Genomic DNA, 21,147 nt, shown 5'->3' with positions numbered 1-21,147 from the left:
GAGAGGAGATGAAGTCCCTCCAGGCCGCCTTGCAGAAGCAGCTGGATGAGGCAAATGAGAGAGCAGAGAAGCAGCAGGCCACGGTAAGACAGACCTGACCTCACCATCAACATCCGGTCTGCTCTAACCAGCCCCGTCACCTGTCACACAGACCCCTCAGTGATCCACGTTCATTACGCCACAGCCGGCTCTCTCGACTCCTTGCCTCACCACCTAATTGAAACTCTTAGAAATACAGAAGGAAATCCTTTGTGTCCTCCCAACCCCCACACAAAAAATAATAAGATTGGACAAAGGCATTACAACCTAAGAGCATGTACTTATCTATCCATCTATCCATCCATCTCTGCATCTCTGCTGGCCAAAAGACTGTCACTTTGCTTCCAATTAAATTCCATATACAGGTATCTTAGACACTGTGTGGCCAGTTCAATCAATCGCTTGATCTACATAACCTCAGTGAAAAATGACCATCACCATTTCCCTGAGCCCAGGGAAATGCAGAAAAAAGACAGTCAGAAAAAAGCAACAGTGATGAATGCTTGGCATTTTTAGCCACGCTAGCAGCGTGGCACTACAGATGATGGCATACTGCCGGTCAGTCTGTTGGTCCACCACTTTGGTCTGGACTGAAATAGCTCCACAAGCACTGGATGGATCGCCATGACATCTGACACACACGCATTCATGTCCCCCCAGGGTGATGTACTGAAATTGCTTATTTTGTTGGACCAACAGTCCAAAACCACAACATATTAAGTTTACTATCATATAAGATAAGGAAAAGCAGCAAATCTTCACATCTAAGGAGCTTTGGCTTTTTTACTTAATGACTAATGAATTATTGAAATAGTTCTTGATTATTGAAATAGTTGCTGATTTATTTTTTACTTTTAATCTGCGACTCCAGTCATTTCAACTCCAGTCATTTCAAATGTAATGATTTATAAAACTAAACCCTTTGTTTTACACACAAAATAGTTATGTATGCAGATGATACTCTGCACATGCTCTAAGGACTTAACCAAGGTATTTGAAGTTATGTCGCAAAGTGTGTATGACTAGTTCACGAAAAACAGTATAAATTTAAACATGGGTAAATACGACTCCATCGCAATTTGGAATGTATGAATGGGTATATGGCTAAGACCCGCCCATACCCTGCCTCTGGTTGGCTATTACTCATTGTCGTCGTTGCTTCGGTTGGTTAGGTTTAGGCATGAAGAGTGATGATTGGTTAGTGGTAGGGTAATAATATCCGGGTTAGCCAAGCGGTACGTCATATCAGCTGTCGCTAGTTAATGTAAATTCTGCGAGTAGCTTGATGACGGGCCCAAGTCAAACTTGTCTGTTGTCGGTTTGTGTGGTCACTGCACTTTGCACTCAGTACTTGTCAAAGATAGTTTATGAGCAAAGAACCTCCGCTCTCTAACATCACTGTGACAACAGGAGTGAACTGAGTGTTTTTTCAGTTCCAACAGTTCCAACAGAGTGAGACGTCTGCTTTCTATCAGATCACTGTCAGGGCTGGCATTCTCCCCACTCTTCAACTCTATATATGGCATTCATATAATATTAATAATTTAAGCTTATAAACTTTACATTTTTGAACCATGACCTTCCGTGTTTGGATGAAGAAGGTCATAAAAAAATAAGGTGTGTGAGATTAAGTTGTTTACGGATGTGTTATCTTAATGTGTCAGATACATAGGCTATTTAATAAACATTTAATTAACCTAAATATAAGCATCGGGTTGGACTCTCTTTCAGCAGATACTCAATACTAAAGGATTCTGATCGGGATCAGGGCCAAAAGAGGTGATGGAGACATCCCTAGTAATCAGCCTATATTTAGTTTCTATATTTTTTTTATAGTTTCTATACCTTTGCTGGTATAAACGTGAACTCCTTTAAAATACATTGTAGCTAGTCCACGGAGTCCATGGCGCACATTCATGTGCTCTGTCATACTGTATTGTCCTACATTTGTATCCTCATACTATTCAGTGAGACCCCCTCTCGTTCTGTCCCCCAAACTCCTTATCTACAAATCAGCATGACGCGTGTCTGACTGAAGCGTGCACCGACAGCTATACAGTAGCCCTCGATTGCTGCTGGGATTTTCAGTATATGCTAATGAAAAGCTTGTCCTGTAATAGTCCCGGCTTCTTATGCGCAGTCACGAGTTTTAATGTGAACTGTGACATTACGATCAACAATCGAGTCGTCTGCGCCCTGTGAGATAAACGATAGTAACAGTAACATTTCAAGTGACATTCTTGCCATTTTCCTTGGACCAGTGACAAATCCCGGTTGCTGGGTTTTATGGTTTGAGTTTGACATTTACAGTATCTTCTGTTAAATGGTATTTATAACAACTGCTGAGATTCAAGATTAAAAAGAACACTTCTGCAGCATGCAAATGCCACACATGTTCAAAAGAACAGTAAATACTGTATCAGGTTTAGAACCCCTGTGACCACGTGAAATTCAGTTGGGAGAACAGGGCTTTAATAAAAAAAATAAAAAATAAAAAAAATCCCCCAGAGAATATGCATTAAGGATGTTAGACGCACCTTGCTCACAAAAATGAAAATATTTACTTCAGCTTCTGATGTGCAGAGATCACCAAATGCACACATGGTTGAGAAGATGAGAAAAGTAGAAACAGTGTATATACTGATGGTACTGAGTTACGGGCAATGAGATTAAAACCAGTCTCTATCTCACTGCAGACTTCTGCGTGAGGAATGTTTTGGTCTGAGAGTGCATTTGGTGTTTTCTGCACATAAGAAGCTGAAGTAAATATTTAATTTTTTTTGTAAGAGAAGTACCTCCGACTTTCTCTGTGTTGTTAAGAATCCTCCCAAATTATGCAACATGATTTTAGGTCTGCAACTGATGATTGTTGTTATTACTTTTTATCCAGACGATTATTTTCTCTTATTATTATGTTTAAAATCTGTCGTTGACATCTTCATATAGCTTATTTTGTCCGACCAAAAATGAAAAAATATACTCAAATTACAAAGACATGCAGAAAAAAGCAACAGTGATGAATGCTTGGCATTTTTAGCCACGCTAGCAGCGTGGCACTACAGATGATGGCATACTGCCGGTCAGTCTGTTGGTCCACCACTTTGGTCTAGACTGAAATAGCTCCACAAGCACTGGACGGATCGCCATGACATCTGACACACACGCATTCATGTCCCACTCAGGATGATTTGTAATAACTTTGGTTATTGCCTAACTTTTCATACAGCACCATCATCGGGGTCAAACTTTTAATTTGTCCAATGCTCCGGTTTATGAACAGCTACCTGCAAAACGAATAAAAATCCCATCAGCCTCTGCTGTTCTTTGTGTTTAGTGCTACTCAGCGAATGTTAGCAGGCCAACCTGCTAAATTAAGATGGTGAACACGGTAAACATAACCTGCTAACCGTAAGCATGTTAGCACTGTCACCGTGAGCATGTGGATTTTTGGATTTGCAGAGCTACTTGCATGGCTGTTGACAGTTGTTTTTTTTTTAATTTGAAAAATATCTTAAATTTTTAGTCAGTTATTAAAACTGTTCTTGATACATTTAACTAATCAATTAATCGACAAATAATTTCACCACTAAATTATTCATATCCCAGGAAACATTAGGCAAAATTGTTTCATTTGGTCCAGCTCAACAGTCCAACTGGAGTAGTCCCGGTCCATTTTTCCTACTCACTTTCATTCTTTACATTTCAAAATCCATGTAGAACTAGAACTGATTTTTGTAGCTCAAACATACATTGAACAATAAAAACAGTAGTTTCTTTCAGCAAACTGAACTGCTAATCTAAAGCAGGTGCTATAATGTTTCCCCTCTATTTTATTCCTTTTAACTAAAAACCTGGATGCTGCACCAAGTTGTGTTTTTTCTGTTTTTTTTTTTTTTTTAACTCTTCCCGGGGGCTGTGACGGTGACTGAAAGGCTCAGACATGTACCTTGATGTTATCATGCCCTGCTTGGGGATGTGAGTCAACTGGTGAGGCTTAGTTTATTGTTCCCTGGGATGCATACCTGGTATGAGGTCACCAGCCCCGTGAATCTTTTCCGCTTTGTCATCCGGACTATCTTGATGACCTCTCTCAAGGACACACCACATTGAAATACGGGGAGAAAGACGAAAACCTTTTCTCTTTCTCCTTTGCTCTGACACACAGAATTCGTTCTTTTAGATATACGGGCAGCCCTTGGCAGCAGTTTGCCATCTGCAGTTGGTGTTTGGACCTCTGTCTGGCTGCTATACACAAGATACAGGCCTGCATAAGCAAGACATGCTGAGCTCACGATAAAGGGATTGTAATAGACAAAGATATCACTCTGACATGATAAGCATATGGGCTATTGAATCAGGCACACAGTAGAAAAAAGGCAGGAATAAATGCCTCAGCATATTGTATGTGCCGCAATCAGAGAGTCTCCGATGAAACATTTCTGGATACTTGTTATGCTAAACTAACTTTGTAAGACACGAGAGAAATACAAGATGTGACAGCGGTTTTTTATCAGAGTTAAAAAGTCTTCAAGCCTTGATGGGTGGCCAGCTGAAAAGTGAAGAAATGTGTTTTAAAATTTCACTACTGCAAAGGGCCTCTGTGCCACTGTCAGTTTGTAAGGAACAGTGTTAATTTATGGTGGGAGCCTCAATATACTGCCTGAATGGAAACTTACCAACACTGCCGGTTAAATTAAAGACAATAAATCAACTGCAAACGCTGGTTTTGCTACTTGCACAAGCATTCAGTACAAAAAAATGCCAATGCATAGAGGCTGCTTTAATTTTCCTTTTCATTCAATGACATTAATTAGCAAACTACTGTAAATGCTGCACCAGAACATTCATTCTTTCTGTTTTTCTATGTTTCTATATATATATATTTTTTTTTTTACTATTCTCGGGGGCAGTGACGGTGAATGAACTTGACTTTTGACGTTATCATGCCCTGCTTGGGGATGTGAGTCAACTGGTGCGATCTAGTTTACGGTTCCCTCGGGTGGGGAAAGTGGGGAAAGTGGCTTTGAATTTCACCTCCAAAGACGAAAAACATTCTGGGAATGGGAACGCTTTTGTTGCTTCTGTCGGTTTATGAGGCATGACATGTGCTTATGGTAATACCCTTAAATATAAAACAATGCACAGTATACTCCTGTTTGAATAATAATTGCTAGAAACGACACCGACCAGATGTTTTACAAAAATTATTTAACTTTTTGTTTTTTAATTTATGCATATATTTGTGACCAATTTTTTTTTAAGCGATTTACGTGTTCAGTCGTATCAAATGGGCTGGGGTCTGCGAGCCACTGGCAGGCTGGGGAAGTCGGACAGTTTTGAGAGACAGACCACCAGTCTTCTCTTTTAGCAATGGAGGACAGTGAATCAGATAGTGGCACTGCCTTTTGTTAATTGTCATAATTGCCCTCATTCAATGCATTTAGTTTCATGTACACTGCTTAAATGGGCATACTCAACATCCATAACCATCATTAAACATGTTCACTGAATGTAAAAAAACAAAAAACACAGTGAATCTGGAAGTTCATTGTCATTATCTTTCTTTTTGTCCTTTCTGCACCCAGATCAAATTTCTTAAAGTGGAGATGGAGAAAAAAACCAAAATCATCAAGGATCTACAGCAAGAGGTGAGTCATCAAAGTATCATTTAAGGCTGGTTTGAGTCACTACACTACACAAAACAATCCGGTATTCAGCCCCAGTAATTCTTTGTTTATGCTTTCACGAGGTATATATGTACTCATAAAGGAAGACTTTACTGTAATTTACTGATCAGGCGCCCATTTTCCCTGCCTTGTCTACTTCCATTTCATTTAATGATTTCCTGCGTTTGCCGAATGTCTTCCGACAATCCGCACAGACTCGGGGGGGGGAGTTTGTTGCTTTCAATCAAAGGTGGACATACGCTGGCATGAATTTGTCTGTTTTACTAAGTACTTTGTAATCACTGGAGTGTGTCTTTGATCATGGTTGTGATCGTGACTGCTGTGGCTTGTGTTGGCTGAGAAGCTGCTCTCTCTTCTACTGCCTCTTCTGCAGTGGATTTCTCGCTGCATGATTGTTGAACATCAGTGCAAAATAGTTCGTCTAAAAAGAAGTTTTTCATCTCTTTGATTCTGAGGGGCTGACATCAAAATCTGACATTTGCCGCTGATGCCTTAGACAGCTGGTGGGAAAACAAAAAAAGGTCTCCTGGCAAATACCATTGTATCTGTACAGACAATATGTGACACCGCATTATCCATTGTTTGGATTGTTATGTGTTATCGGAATAAAAATACACCGACGAAAAACATCAAAAAAAATGCGGGCCCATTAAATGTAACATAGCTACATCGGCGACAGCTGTCATTAAAGGTGTCTAGTCATTTAAAGTTGGATTTTTCCATTGTTACCTTTGGTTTGTCTGTCAGCTATGTGACATGAAAAAGGAGGCAGAAAGTGTCCCAAGCGAAACATCTGCAGTGCCGGCCAGTTAAGTGATTTTACTGAATTTTATAGATATGGAAGACCTTTTAGACGGGTCAACATGTAAACATGGACAAAGCCTGCTTCTGAAAGACATGAGACATGTTTTCAACCATATTTGACTCAGATTGATTAACTCCATTCTCACTGGATATGCAAAAACAAATGTCAGCTGATTTTGACTGCATTTGTTCAGCGGATAAGTGGTTTACTGGACATCTGGTATCTTCATGACATGATAAAAAAAACAACTTATAATGCAGTTATAATTAGCTATAAAGCAATATTTGTCATAACATAAATTGCTTTATGAACTTTCTTACAAGAACACACAGCACCTTGTGTATTAAACAAACGAGCATAGCAGATTTTCTGTTTATAGTTACATTATAAAAAAGGGGTTGTGTACAGGAGGCTCATAATGCTCTACAGTGGCACACCACGTACACGGTGGATGCATTTTTTGTGTTCTGAACTGCAGGCAGGTAATTCAATTACAGCCCAAGATCATGAGAAGAGGCGATGAAGAGACACTGAAAAATACCTCGCCATGTTGCTCACCGTTGCAGCGAGAAACCTGATTTTCGCTAGATGTTCAAATTAATTTGCGACCGATCTTGACTAAACTCTGCTTTGGTAACATGATCAAGTGCCTCGAATGAAGCACCAAACAATGACATAATGGCATCAGTTTACTGTTGAGATCAGGGCTCTGTGGGGGCCAGACCATCGGTTGCAGCACTCCTTGTTCTTCTTGTGAAAAAAATAAAAAATAAAAAAACTTCAAAAGTTGGCCAACTTTATGTAGTTGTGTAAAGGCGTAAAATAGTTAGACCCACACCTTCTTGCAGCCAAACGTAGGTCCTCAGCGCTCAAAGGTCACTTTAACCAGCTGATTAAACTCTACCGCTTGGTCAACACACAGAATTTTAGGGGTTGACGGGGTTCTCTAATGTTTTTCTGTCTGAGAACGTACTCCTTGCTCCCCTGACCTTGATTCCTAACCAGCTGTATAAAAGGAGCAAGTGCCAAACACAAAGCGGTTTGTGAAATTTCAGCGATATAGTAAACAGAATCTAGAAACAAATGTACCACCTTGATTTCTACTTGTAATGTTGCTGAATGGACGGCGAATCTACATGATAGTGCCATGTCGTGGCATCAATGGGGGTCATAGTGGAAGGACACTGAAGAGATGGATAAGTAGAACAACCTTAAAACATATTTGTAATATTCTTAATTAATTACTGCATTTAAAAGTAATATCTCAGGTAGAGGTTAAATTTGAATGTGTGTTAATGTTATATATTGAATTTGTTCTTGAATGCTTAACTCTGTACGTGGTAGTCAGAGGTAAATCTAGGGACTCAATCAAGTGATTTTCACAGCCGGAGGTTGCACATGTTGGCAATACTGTGCAGCTGATCAGTTTAACTGCCTAAATTACCCATAAAGGAGGCCACGACTTGACTTTGTAATGAACAATTACGGATTCCTTTACTCTTAAACAACATCTTGATTTGGAAATAGAATAGGTACCAAGATACTGACAGGGAGGCATGAAAATGATCTTTCCTCTAATGGTTATCACATGCAGTGCAGTTTTCTGTGTGGTTCCATGTTTTTCTATGTTATGATACCAGGCCTCCTGCTAAACCTCATTAACGGGAACCACTCATCGATGTACACACTTATCTGGCCAAAACAAAGAGCTGGCTAACAGCGTTGCCAACAAATTGACCTGGATTAGAGTTAACTGAACTGTAATTGAAGAGACTCAAAGAAATGAGCTGTAGTGTTTGGTAGCACTGCCACGCAAATGCTGTTGCACACCAAATGAAGCAGCACTGAGATTAGATACTGAGATTTACCTTGCAGGCAGGAGGACAAGGCAAAGAGGAGGAGTACAACCGGAAAACTCCTTTTATAAACCCATTGCCCTCCTACCGTATGACTACTTCACTGCTGACATTTTGGGGAATGTCTTTTTCTCTTCCAGATCTACATATGTTGGAAAAAAAGGCCTCTCTAGGTTTGAGGACTTTTTTAATCACACAGAGACGGGGTCGTTTGGGGTCAGTAGAAGTCTGCGAACTTCTCTGACATCTGTGCCGCTCTGACATTTAAGTCGCGGCTACATGCAGGGAATCATGAGAAACATTTCCCTGCATCTATTACACTTGTGTGAGTTACAGAAAATTTCTTGTGTGCAGAAACCCAAAGGTCAAAAGTGTCTAAGCATTAAACACTTTTGAGTCCCCTCTCCTCGGTCGTACGGTACGCCCTCAATTTTCCTAGTCTGATGAAATCCTCACATAATGACTTCACATATGATTGAACACCACCTTCTGGTGGTAGAAGTAACTGTGCATTAAGCTCTGTGTTTCTACACAGTACTATACCAATCATTTACCATTTTAATCATTCATTGGTTACCCCATAAAGGAAAACCTTGTGCAGCTTTACAAAGCCAAAACCAACAAAACTGTTTCCACCAGAACTAAATCTCATAGCTGTGAATATCACATCAGTGTTTTGCAGACAGTATTATGAGCACGAATTATGTGCCCCGTCACGTTCCAGGTCAAGATTACAGTGCGCTTCTTGCAAGCAGCTCAAACAAAAAGTTACATCACTACGTGCCTATTATTATAGGCCATGTTGGCTGCAGTTTGTGGTGCTGTTGAACTGTATTGAGCTATACTGAAAAGTGTCTTCAAAGTTTGTCCGCCCCATTTAAATCAGTGAGGGTGGAATGAATATTATTAACCCCTCTTAGTGTAACTTATTAAAAAAAAAACCTTGGACCAGCACCTCTCCAGAACTGTCTGAACAAAAACTGAACATTATAACCTCCATGAAGGAGGATTTATTGCAGGACTATTATATTAGATTTTAGCCAGATTTTTATCAACTGGCAGTTGAGTGAATATTTTGTGGCAATGTGATATAATACCATTTTTCAGAATTGTGATTCTGCAGCCTTGTGAAGCGTATACAGCTTCCCGATGGCGATGGAGGGAACGACTGTGAAGCTAACCATATGCTTTGTTTACAGCAGCATTAGTTTTCAAAATGTGTCTTTATGTTGCACATCACTTTGAATGGTGTTGCGATGTCAGCGGGGAAGCTTTACTGCGGCAGTTCACTGTGAGGTTATTATCAATGATTTGCTTTCAAGGCTTATTATGAGTATTTTGAGGGAGAATGACTTACAGACGACTTGGATCCTGCTGGGATTCATCAGGTTCTCATAGAGCGTTGCAAGAGACAGCTTTGTCACATACTCAGCTCCTTGCTGCTGATGCTGATGTTCTTTAGTCTAAAATGGCTTCCAATCATTGTCTTCTTCCTTTCATTTCCTCCTGCTGTAATTTCACCGGCTAAATGGCAAAAAAAAAAAAATAATGCATTGGGGAATTTATTGGATCTCTGCGTGATAGTCTGAGTGGAAAAAAGTGACATAAAACTGAGGGCAGGCAGAAAATGGACACTACGTCATTATGTTCGTTGATCAGGACAAAGACAAAGCCGATGAAACCACTGGAGTTAATCAAGGGTTATGTGCTTTTTTTTTAAGAATTGATACCATAAGCTCACTCGTTCATGATCTTCAGGAAGCAATAAAAGGAAAACATTAAAAACATGTTACAACTGATTTTAATAACAGGAAAAATACTTTTAAGTCAAGTCACTTCAGTTTTATTGTGATTAAAAGGGATTCGAATGGTAACAAAGCACAGCAGCACAGATAAAACAAGTAAAGAAAAAGCATATTCAAAGATATGTCGCCAAAGGTAATGTGTTCTCTTAGTTTGCATAAGAAATTATTCATGCACTGTAAATCTCATGTAGCCTTCCGTCTGTGGGTTTTCTTAATATCTGGGTAGTAAATGCCTGAATTCTGCCTCATGAAAAAACTAAGTTTGAAAATAATTACCCTTTTTTTTCTATTTCTACACAAGACACACTAAGCTGCATGGTATTATTGCCTCGGAGAATAAATGGCTTACTCGCCCCTCCGCCAAAACATTACTCAACAACTGAATAGCCACTGCCTTAACACAAAAAGCTTGTTAATGCCATCAAGACTTGAGGACAGCTAATTTCATACACATGATCACTGACATGTATTTAGAGCAAAAGAAGTGTTCTGAGAAAAAATGAAGGTGTAAGCGAAATGGGGTGAGACGGATGATGGCGTGCGATGTCATTTTTCAGACAGGCGACGTACAGTCTGATTGATTGCAGTCACATGCTGGAGACAGCAGGCCCGACTTGATATGCAAGAGCGACGGTGGACTCGACGTCCAGAGAGAGCGACGGTAAAATGATACGACAGTACACAATTACCACAATCGGGATTTTGAGTTAGTACAGACTTTATGGTTTCATCTAGCAAACTCTAGGACGGTATACAGCAGTGGTTCCCAGTTTTTTTTAGTTTGTGACCCCTTAAAACAAAGCAATGTCCATTTAGGCCCCTGGTTGCAGGTTGCACGTGTCTAGAAATTGTGACGAGTTAGCCACAGAGTAATATTGTTTAGAGGCATTAGGATTTAAAATTAACCAGTAATTCACAAGAAAAATGAAAAAGTCGGGCAAACTCTAAACAAATAAATGTTGTGCGGCAAAAATGTATATTTTTCTGTCAATAATTTCTTGACCCCCCCAGAGCGCTTATTGTAAGGCAAGGAATTCTAGCTACATGCCTAAACTGTCCACAGTATGTTCCATGTATGATTTTATTTTATTTAAATTTTTTTTTTAACATGTAAGCTAGAAAAATGTCCCTATATGGGTAGTGAAAGCACATGGTAACAAATCTGTGTAGCTCTAACTGATGCAGAGAGCTGTGAGTATAGTGCATGCACATAAAATTACTGTGAACTGAACGTGAACTCCGAAAACAAATTATACGATGTCGATGCAAAGTGAATGATCACTTTATTCCCCCACTGTGAGTTGGATAAGGAATATGACATGTTGTTATCTCCTGTTTGAAAGGGGAGCTAACGGTCAAGCTAAAGGTACAGGAAATCTTATTTAGTGTTGCATTTCCTTCCCCATAACTTCATGAAGTTTACTGTGACTTTTCTCACTGAAGTACAGACACTGGGATGGTATGGGCGTCTCATTTAGATGCAAATAAAGTCGGGACAACATATCCATGTGTCTTAGGTTGCTATGGCAATATGCAAAAATGGCACACAGTATAAGAGCAACAAAAGAATCTCACAGCCATAAACTGTAGGTTTGATCCAGCGGTGCCCTTAACAACCTGAACTGAAAACATAAAAGAGCAGCTTCACCAAGTCCAACCCAACAACAACAGCAACATATGAGCAATCAGCAACATTGGAAGACATTTATAAAAGTTGATGGTAAGACCATCACACAATCAACGCCTATTCAGGATTTAGAGTTGCCTGTGTCCCAGAGATAAGTCAGATGAATGAGGCTTTGATTAAGCAAATAAAGCCTTGATTAGAGTTCAGCCAAGTATGAGGATGTATCAAAAATCAAACCCGGGCAGTGAAACTTAAGGGCAGATGTGAATATAACCTATCCACGCTGCTGGTTCAGTGTCAGACCTGTTCCTTACTATTTCTCTTTGACATAATCCTTTTCTACTTTCGCTCACTTTTCATGCAGAAAGCAAATTGTTCTTTCATTTTATGACATCATGCTCGTTTCACACCATTTCCAGCACCAAAACAACTCTGATCTCGGCTCTCTCCGCATGCAGCATTGATTCTCCCTCCACTGAGATCAGGGGAGAAACCTGGAAAGCTTATGATTGAAACCAGGATTTCGCCATAGAAAACACAAACACACACACACACTTCATTTCATTGGACAACATAGCGTTCAGTGGAACGGGGCTCGGGGTGAGCTGGTGGGCTCCCAGACTGTGGATCCATCTTCCCTTCTCCATTAGTATCAAAAACATATTAAGGAGTAAATAAATTTACGTAATGGTTTGCTAATTTATACCAACCAACCGACAGCCCTTTCGTTTAAGAGAGGTGTTAATACTGGTCTTACTGCTCTTTTACTGTTGATAAAGAGGAGAGGAATATGCTGTTGTTGGAAACATGGAACTATTATTTAATGCACGTTGCATTAAATAAATGAGACCTGAGTTTAAGCTAAAATACTGAGTCAGTGTCTGCTTCCCTGACAGGAAGCTTGTTCCAAACGGAGAAGCACTGTGACTGTCTCCTGCAGCAATGCATAAGGGCTGTACGGGAAATCAGTTCTGGAAGAAACAAAAGGTACATTTCTCCTAGTTAATGAATTGAGGGAAATACTAGGTATTTCTAAGGTGAGTAGTGGTCTTATTTGGATCAGTGGATCTCAAATGGCACGACTGTAGTCAAATTGTTGTGGGTTAAGTGTAAGGATGTCACCATACCGGCTATTTAGTAGTCGGCACCAACTCCACTGGAATTCCATGATTCTCAATACTAAATTCGATAACACAGCAAAAAGTAGAAAACTGCTGAACACACAGTGTTCTAACAAACACACACACACACGTATATACACACCCCTCTCCATATAGTCAATGTGCAAGCAGAAGTTTAAATTGACTAACACGGTGACAGACCAATAGCGTGAAAATATTCATTAAAAAGTCAACGTGATATTTTGACAGACTGAACGTTAGTGACAGTAGATTACTAACGTTATGAGATATCACTGCGTTAGCCTTCGTGAATGTTGTGTGTGCGAAATTGCAGCGACAGATACCAGCTGTCGCAATTCGCAAACAATAACGGTAACTTTTCAGGCTATGAAAATTTTGACGACATGTTTACGTAAAGTTAACAATTGAAACTCACCCACCCTGAATTCTGTGTACAGATCCAGATGCCTATCTCTGAGGTTCTGTGGTGTGGAGATAGGTGGGACCTACTAAAACCCTGTGTGTAGACTCAACATAAGGTTTTCCGTAGACAGTGAGGTTGTACATAAACACAGGGAGCAAATCTAGCTGGGTCTGTGAGAAGAAAAAGGCTATTTAAAGAATATTCAGATCATGAACGTACAGTAATTCTTCCCCTGCTTGTCTGTAATGAAATCTGGAGTGGCAGGTAAAACCGAAGACAGAATGTGTCGGTTCAGTGTCTCATACTAACAGGAGGGTGTGTTCCTTCTGGGAGCCAGGGGCAGCTTGTATTAAATCTGCATTTTTCTTCCAATGCTGCCAAAGTGCTGTACAATGCAAAAATTGCAATTGCAGTTACCGTTTGCGAAATACCCAATACAGCAAACCATTTTCTAACAAAATTAGAAATCACAGAAACAGGTCTCTAAGCTATTGTCGTAGTGCACAGCCGAGGGATGCTCCATTTATAATTACGTGTTACGTCCAAAATATCTCCACATTTAGCAGTGCCCCCCCCTCCAAAATGTACCCTACATAAAAACACTTGGGACACGGTCATGGTCAAGTTTTCTATCTTTTGCACTTCGTTTTCCTTGCTCAGTATGTGACAATCAGAATGGAACAAACTGCTTTTTGTGTTTCTGTCTATGGCAGCAAGCAGCGAACAGAAACCTTCACAGCCTGAAATATCCGAAAGCCATTACACATTTCTTAGATGAAAGTGTTACTTCCTTTTTGTACGGCTGTACAATATACATTAGGGCTACAGTAACTAACAATAAATGCAGTTGTACTAGGCCTGATCAAAGAAACTTTGAAACGTTCCTGATTTGGTGACTACCTGGCCAATCGACAGCTAGTGATTGGCCCGAATTTTAACATTGGGCCAAATTCTGTTAAAAGGCTTTTTATTCTTGCATGTAGGTTACACACTGTATAGCAGTTGTTTCAACAGCACTGAAATTACTATTTCCATTAAAATGCTGTTGAAACTTCTGTTTCAACGGATGCAACCGAGACGTCCTGTGACCTATGCCTTTCAAACAAATTTAGTCCAGCTTTAACTTTGATGTCATCTTTTGACCTGCAACTCACCAATTCACTGCTCAGCGAAATGTATGGTCAGGAACTCTTACTGAACCAATACGCTGCCATCCAGCCTGATTTAGTGAGGGCTGTGATGATCCAGAGTTATATATACTGTTGCATTTTAGAGTCCATTAGAAAACTCTGAATCATAGCAACCCCAATCTCCACACTGGAGGCGAAGTAAAAATCAGCCACAAAGTTACCCCCGCCATCGAGGAGATGCTTCTGTCTGAGCCTTGCATTAACTTGAAGTGAAAAATCATACTTCCTCATTTGCGGTGTGTGGGATGTCTGTCTGGGTAACTCAGCCACCTGCTGGCAACTCCTACATTAATGCATAAGTCTTAGACTTTCTTCTACAAGTGGGAATCCATTTGTATCCCTCTCCGCATTGTTTTGCTCTTAACACTAAATTTTTACTCCGTGTGGCTTCATGGGTTCTGGCGCTGAACTCAAATCATAGAAACGTGTTTGAGAGAGGTAAAGACAGGCCGCATGTGTTCAGAGGGCTGCTGTCATGCTGTCACTTAGCAGCGTTGCTTTATTCCTCACAGCCTGCCATGGATATTGATTTCTGGCCCCCAGCTTCCAGGCAAGTGACCAGTTTTCTGTGGTATTCAGCTGTGACACTATAAAATGGATGGCCTATTTTTTTTTTTTACAGAAATACATCCAAGTGCTTCAAGACTGATGGAGGCTGTGACTGCAGATATTTCTTAGATATGTTCAGAAAATTACTTTTTATGTTTTTTTTCCTACCGTAGTGTAGCTAGAGGCTGTCTTAACAAACACTGTGGCTACACAGGACATTGAATTTCAAAATTTCTTGACACCATGAGACAATGTCAAGACGTCAAAGAACAGTTTCAAACAGAAAAACAGAGGCTTATTTTGTGTGTGTGTGTGTATGTGGTTGGGATTATTTGAGAGCCAGTATTCCTTTATCATTATTCTGGTATACGAAATATTCACATTTGATTTTTAATCAGAATGTGGCATTTCAATTATTTTTATTTGACTGGAAAATAAGATTAATCTGATGACACTAATCCCATATAAATACATATATCATTAAGAGCATATTCTTATTTTCAGAAACTCCAGAAAAAACAGAGACTGGACTATATACTCCCATATGAGAGGACAGATTCAAAAGCTGCAAAAAGGGAGAATTGCAATACATAAACAGGTGGTCAGGCATGCAGATTGTGAGACTTTGCCCGCTTGTTCTAACCTACGTGCTTATGGAAGGAATGGTCTTTGCATTTACTTTTACTCATTTGGCAGACGCTTTTATCCAAAGCAACTTACAAGTGAAGGACAGCACTAAAGCTCCAGGACAGTAGGAGACCTTGACGTTAGTACTAAGTACTACCCAACCTAGAAACTGTGTGATGAGTGTGGATGTAAGACAAAAACCTGCAAGGGAAAAAAAATGCTTACTTTCCTGAGTCATTTGAGCATAAATTCAGAAAAGAGTCCTCTCTTCGTCAGTTTGTCACCACAATTACTGACAAAATAAGCTAAAATTCCAATTACAGGAACTCATTGAGTAAAAGTTCATTTTCAGTTTTACACTTTACACAACTTTTTGAAGTGATAAAAGTGATAGATAATTATCACACTGGTTTGTTTGCACATTCTTTTGTACTCAGGCTGAAGCCCCAATCAGGCCGGACTAATATTCCAGGGGAGATGTGGTTGATAAAATATTAGCCATGCTCCCCTCTACCAAGATTTATCTAAGCCTGTGCAAATCTTTTATCTCTGTAATGTGTAAAGTAAAAATTTCACTGATTTGCCCGAAAAACATCACTGAAGATGGAGGTCGCCAAATAATATTACTTGTGAGAATTAGTTTGCATGGTTTTCTTTCTTTCCTACCCTCCTGGTTTGACAATTATTGGGCCTCCATTAAAGCTCTTAATACCTTTGGTAGTATGAAGAAAATTCGGAGGCTTGTCCACGTAATCAGCATGGCAAACTCTTACTTTGCAGATCCAGAGCTAATCATTGGTATTTCCATTATTAATTTGATACAAACAGACATTTGTCTATCCTGTCTAAATTCACTACACTAATAATACATGTGAACTTAAATTATTTAATTGCATGATGTAGTCAGGTAGCAGTCTGGTGCGTGTAGAGCTTAAAGAGGCTATAATCAATATTTGCATGATAACCAATATCAAATACACATTTACCTATTTGGCAGACGCTTTTATCCAAAGCGACTGACAAGCGAGGGACAGCACTAAAGCTCCAGTACAGTAGGAAACCTTGAAGTAAGTGCTAAGTACCAGATCTGTTCAAAAGAAAGTGCAAGGAGACCAGGTAAAGAAGTGAAATACACAAGGCGGAAAAAATGTGACAAAGTGAAAGAGGTAACTTGTTGTGATGAACCTACCGAGAATTATCACCCTCATCTGCAGCTCTCCTTTGCTTTACAGGGCTTCATAGTTAGTTCCAGCTGTTTGTATAGCCGTCCGGTCCATGAGTTTACTGTTTTCGGGCAGCTGTTTTCAGTGGAAAGGCTCTAGAAACCACCCACCTCCTCAGAACCAAACGGCAGGCAGACACAGTTACCGGCTGGCTGGCGAACATTCACTGGAGCATTTAGCAGCTAAAGAGCCAGGTATTTCCTTCAGGGGCTGGTAGAGAACAAAAATAGAGCTAAAAGCAAGTGAATATGGGACTTGTTTTCGTAAGGTGGACAGAAGTATGACTAAATGAATGAGAGTGTTGCTCCGTAACATAAGCAACTGTTTGCTAAGAAGTTTAAATAGGTGACAGTATGTTTGCATGCCTCATTCAGGCAAAGACAGATATGGAACACAAGAATTATTCACTAAGTATGTGTATTACTCTGAATTACTTGTAATGATTATAAATCATGCTTTTATGTCAACAACTTTTTCAAGTAGAAGCTAAGCCTTCAAATACCACAGTATGATATTTTTATGTGGTTGTAGTGGGTTTGGTATAGTTTTTTTTTTTTTCTCTTGTGTTTACTGACATTTGTCCCTACATATTGTTTATTTAAACAGTGTGCTTGCAACACAGTGAAATCACAACAAGTACAAATGTGATGTAATAAATAAGTACCTATCATACTGAACAGGTCAAGTTGCTAAGATTCAAGTTGCTAATGTACCATTATATTTGACAACATAAAGCGAATTGTTTTGACTTCTATTCTTTATTTTTTCCTTGCAACTATTTCAGTGTAACTCATAAACAAACATCTCCGCTCTCAATGAGATGTAGTATAACTCACATAATGAGTACAGCTACAGAACACGTCACATCTCTTGCCAACACTGTGTTAGAACAATGACTTCAAGCAGCCATTTCCTTCGCTTAGTACATTAACCTAGTTTACTTTCCTTGTGATGTTCCATGACATGTATGCAAGCACATAAGACTGTTATTCAGTAGATGGAAAGTATTGTATCTTCTTACTGTATAAAATGGACCATTAAATACACTAGTATAAGGCCACTGTAACGTATCCCTCACTTCACACTCCTAGATGTTGCTGTCCTTTGTCCATTAAGGTATGATCAGCTTTTCTCTTAATGGAACAAATTAAATGGAATAGAGTAAAAAAAAAAAAAAGCTCCTCGCGGTAACACGGCAGAGGATTATTTTTATCACCATAAGCATAATCAATCGTCACAGCCACAGATTATTGATTTCTAAGAATTGTTTTAAACAGCCAGATGAATGCCAAAACCAATAAATCAGTTGTCCCTAAACGTCCTAAATGGCTCCAAATGCTGAATTGCCATTCGGCAGTTTTGGCAGAGTATTAAAAAAATTCCTTCATATTGGACTATTCAGTGTAAAAATTCATCATATGCCATTTTTAAGTGCCGGTACAGCAAATGTGGTGAACTGAATGTTCAGCTTTGACCCTGCAGACCACAGTTTGTGTCATGTCTTAGACAAATTAACATTGGCTATTTTTAACCGTTTCAGTAATGTCGTGTTCACGTCACGTGGGAGGGAAGGTAATGATGGGAAAGATTCCCATGCTTGAAACCGGCGGGCGTTCACCTCACTGGACAACTCAGGATGGCAGCTGTCAGTCTTGATGTGCTGCTGCTTCTCAGTCATCACAGGAGATTTCAGCTGTCTTAACGTGTGGGTTAAAAATACTGCTTGCTTGTTCAACGTAGCACTATATCAGATAAATTTCATGTTTAATTACCTTTTACACTTTCCCAGTCCGAAATACAGCTTGGATGTTGATGTGAACGCTATTTACAAACAGGAAAGTGGGTAACTCTGATATGACGTGAACCTGGAATAATCTTTAACTGCCTAGCTTTAGTAGATGTAATGTTAAGTTCAAATTGGACTCGAAAGCAGAACGCCGAGACAAGATGGTCCAAAGTTCAAAAGCAGATTTACTGCAAAGTCGGGCTGGAGTGAGTTTGGGAATCAGATCCAGGGCTGACGGCAGAGCAGGGCAAGCAGAGGGAGTTGGGTGATCGACTGGACAAGCAGACTGACGAGGATTTGGGCAAGGCGAACAGGCTGGAGCAGCGGGAGATGATGAACCTAAGGCACAGGCGAGAACAAGATCAGGCAGAGAGGAAGCGAGGCAACTAACACGACTAGAGTTTGGCCTTAACGTTAGTACCACGTCGGTGAACTGAACGATCTGGCAAAGGCTGGAGTGAAGAGCCAGGGATTAAGTGCTGCGGGCGCTTGTTGAGTTGATGAGGTGATGAGTTGCGGGTGTGCAGGTGGACTGGCGGGAGACGCAACCGGATCACTGCGGCCAGTCACACAAACACAAAGAGAGACAAACGGGGGACAAACACGAAACACAGTGGAGGGGAGCAAAACAGCAGAAACACTAGGACTGAGAGAGAGGCCCAACCGATACCATGAAAGAAGATGCTTTCGTCCAAAGAAACATTTTTTTTTTTTCCTGCACATACACATTGGGAGCAGTTTAGGGTTCAGTGCCTTGCTCAAGGATAATTCAATCAATTTTCCAACCTGATGATTAATGGTTAACCTAGTCTACCACTTGAACTAGTTGCCTTACCTTAACTATGGTGTAATCATGGTGTCATGGTGTCAGGTGTTTTAGGAATAAGCAACTAAAAAAAAAAAACACTGACATTGAATATTTTCTAACATCATCACTGTCTTCAGAATCATCTAATATCAGTGTTGTTTCTGTTAAATTTTCATTATTGCAACTCCGAAAGCTTAAATGAGAGAAATTCAGGATTTAGTAATTGATGTTGATTTATACCAGCCATGAGCGTAACTTTAAGTGTGCACAGACTAGCCGTCGTAAGTAAAACTATTGGAGCTGTAGAGGAAATAGCACAGTAAAATAAACTTAGATCACATGCTTTTGGTTCAACTTTAACACTTCAATTCAGAGTGAATGACAATGTTTTTGGCCCGTCGATATATCAAGGTTTGATTTATTCAGTTTGAAGTAATATCAAACTTATCTAGGCATTCTTCACATTTTACAATTGCAATGCTCCAATTAATCTCTCAGATAATTCACTCTCTGCATTAGAGGCTTCACTTGCATCATTTCCATCTGATTTATCAGCTTGTTCTGCCATTTTTGATTCAGCTCGAACAATTATAAGAAATGACAATGAATTAAATGACCAGAAAAGATTAGTGTTCAGGTGGGTGCGTTAGCGCAGAGACGGGCTGCAGCTCTATTATTATGCTGATAGCAATTCAGGCTACTTCACATGAAATATTTCAGCTCTTATTTGAAACGCCAGGCCTTCCCAATTTCCCTCTCAAGATCAATAGAGTTCATCTTGTCTCTTCTCCTTAGAATAGCCTTAAGCATTGTCAAGCATCTGACACCACGACTCAAGAGCTATTTGATGAGCAATGCGGAAAAGCAATATCTACAAAGAAACACGCGTGCGGTCAGGTCAAATGAGGATTTGGACAATATTTCCATCAAAACAAATTCTAGCGTATGATGATAATGCTCTGGTGTATCTGGACTGATAACAAATAAATAACAAAGTAATGAGAAAGTTTGGACTGTTTCCTGCTGTCAGTTATTTTATTCTGTGCAGTATACATGCTGTAATAGCAAGTGAAGTTCACCCTATAGTCTTGCTTTTTTTTTTTAAATTCAGCTTTACATTGAGTAGGGAACAAAATTCACAGCCCCTCAACATTTCATGTTAAAGGCTAAAACAACGATTATGATGCTAAAAAGTTAAGACAAAATTTTCCTTATGCTCTTCAAGATTGATGGCTTTAGTCATTTGACAGTTACTATGTGTGTGTGTGTCTGTCTGTCTGTGTGTGTGTGTGTGTGTGTGTGTGTGTGTGTGTGTGTGTGTGTGTGTGTGTGTGTGTGTGTGTGTGTCTGTGTGTGTGTGTGTGTGTGTGTGTATGTAAAATTTAACACCTCAAAAGAACAAAAAAAAAAACACAACAGTTGCTATTTTAAGAAAAATGCTGCTGTAGCTCTTATCACCAGAAGGAGACAGCTGCGTTTACTTTTCTTCCCACTGGGTGAATACAGTATATGTTGGTATGTATAGAACTGGCACGGTCACAGAGTTTGTGAGTGAGTTGAAAAAAATAGATACATGAGGTGCTTTGCATCAAAACAAACT

At 39.7% G+C, this 21,147-nt stretch overlaps 1 protein-coding gene across 1 annotated transcript in view; it reads left to right on the top strand.

Annotated features, from left to right (window-relative positions):
• luzp2 (leucine zipper protein 2) overlaps positions 1-21,147 on the top strand; it is a 203,837-nt gene that overhangs the window by 139,460 nt on the left and 43,230 nt on the right. The window contains exons 4-5 of the mRNA XM_040127445.1: positions 2-83; positions 5,625-5,687. Coding sequence (XP_039983379.1) covers positions 2-83; positions 5,625-5,687 — 145 coding nt within the window. The remainder of the gene's footprint in view (position 1; positions 84-5,624; positions 5,688-21,147) is intronic.

Source organism: Xiphias gladius, chromosome 1 (assembly GCF_016859285.1).
Source record: "Xiphias gladius isolate SHS-SW01 ecotype Sanya breed wild chromosome 1, ASM1685928v1, whole genome shotgun sequence".
Lineage (NCBI taxonomy): Eukaryota > Metazoa > Chordata > Actinopteri > Istiophoriformes > Xiphiidae > Xiphias > Xiphias gladius.
The sequence above is the reverse complement of the archived record's forward strand: the minus strand, read 5'-3'. Positions and strand labels throughout refer to the sequence as shown.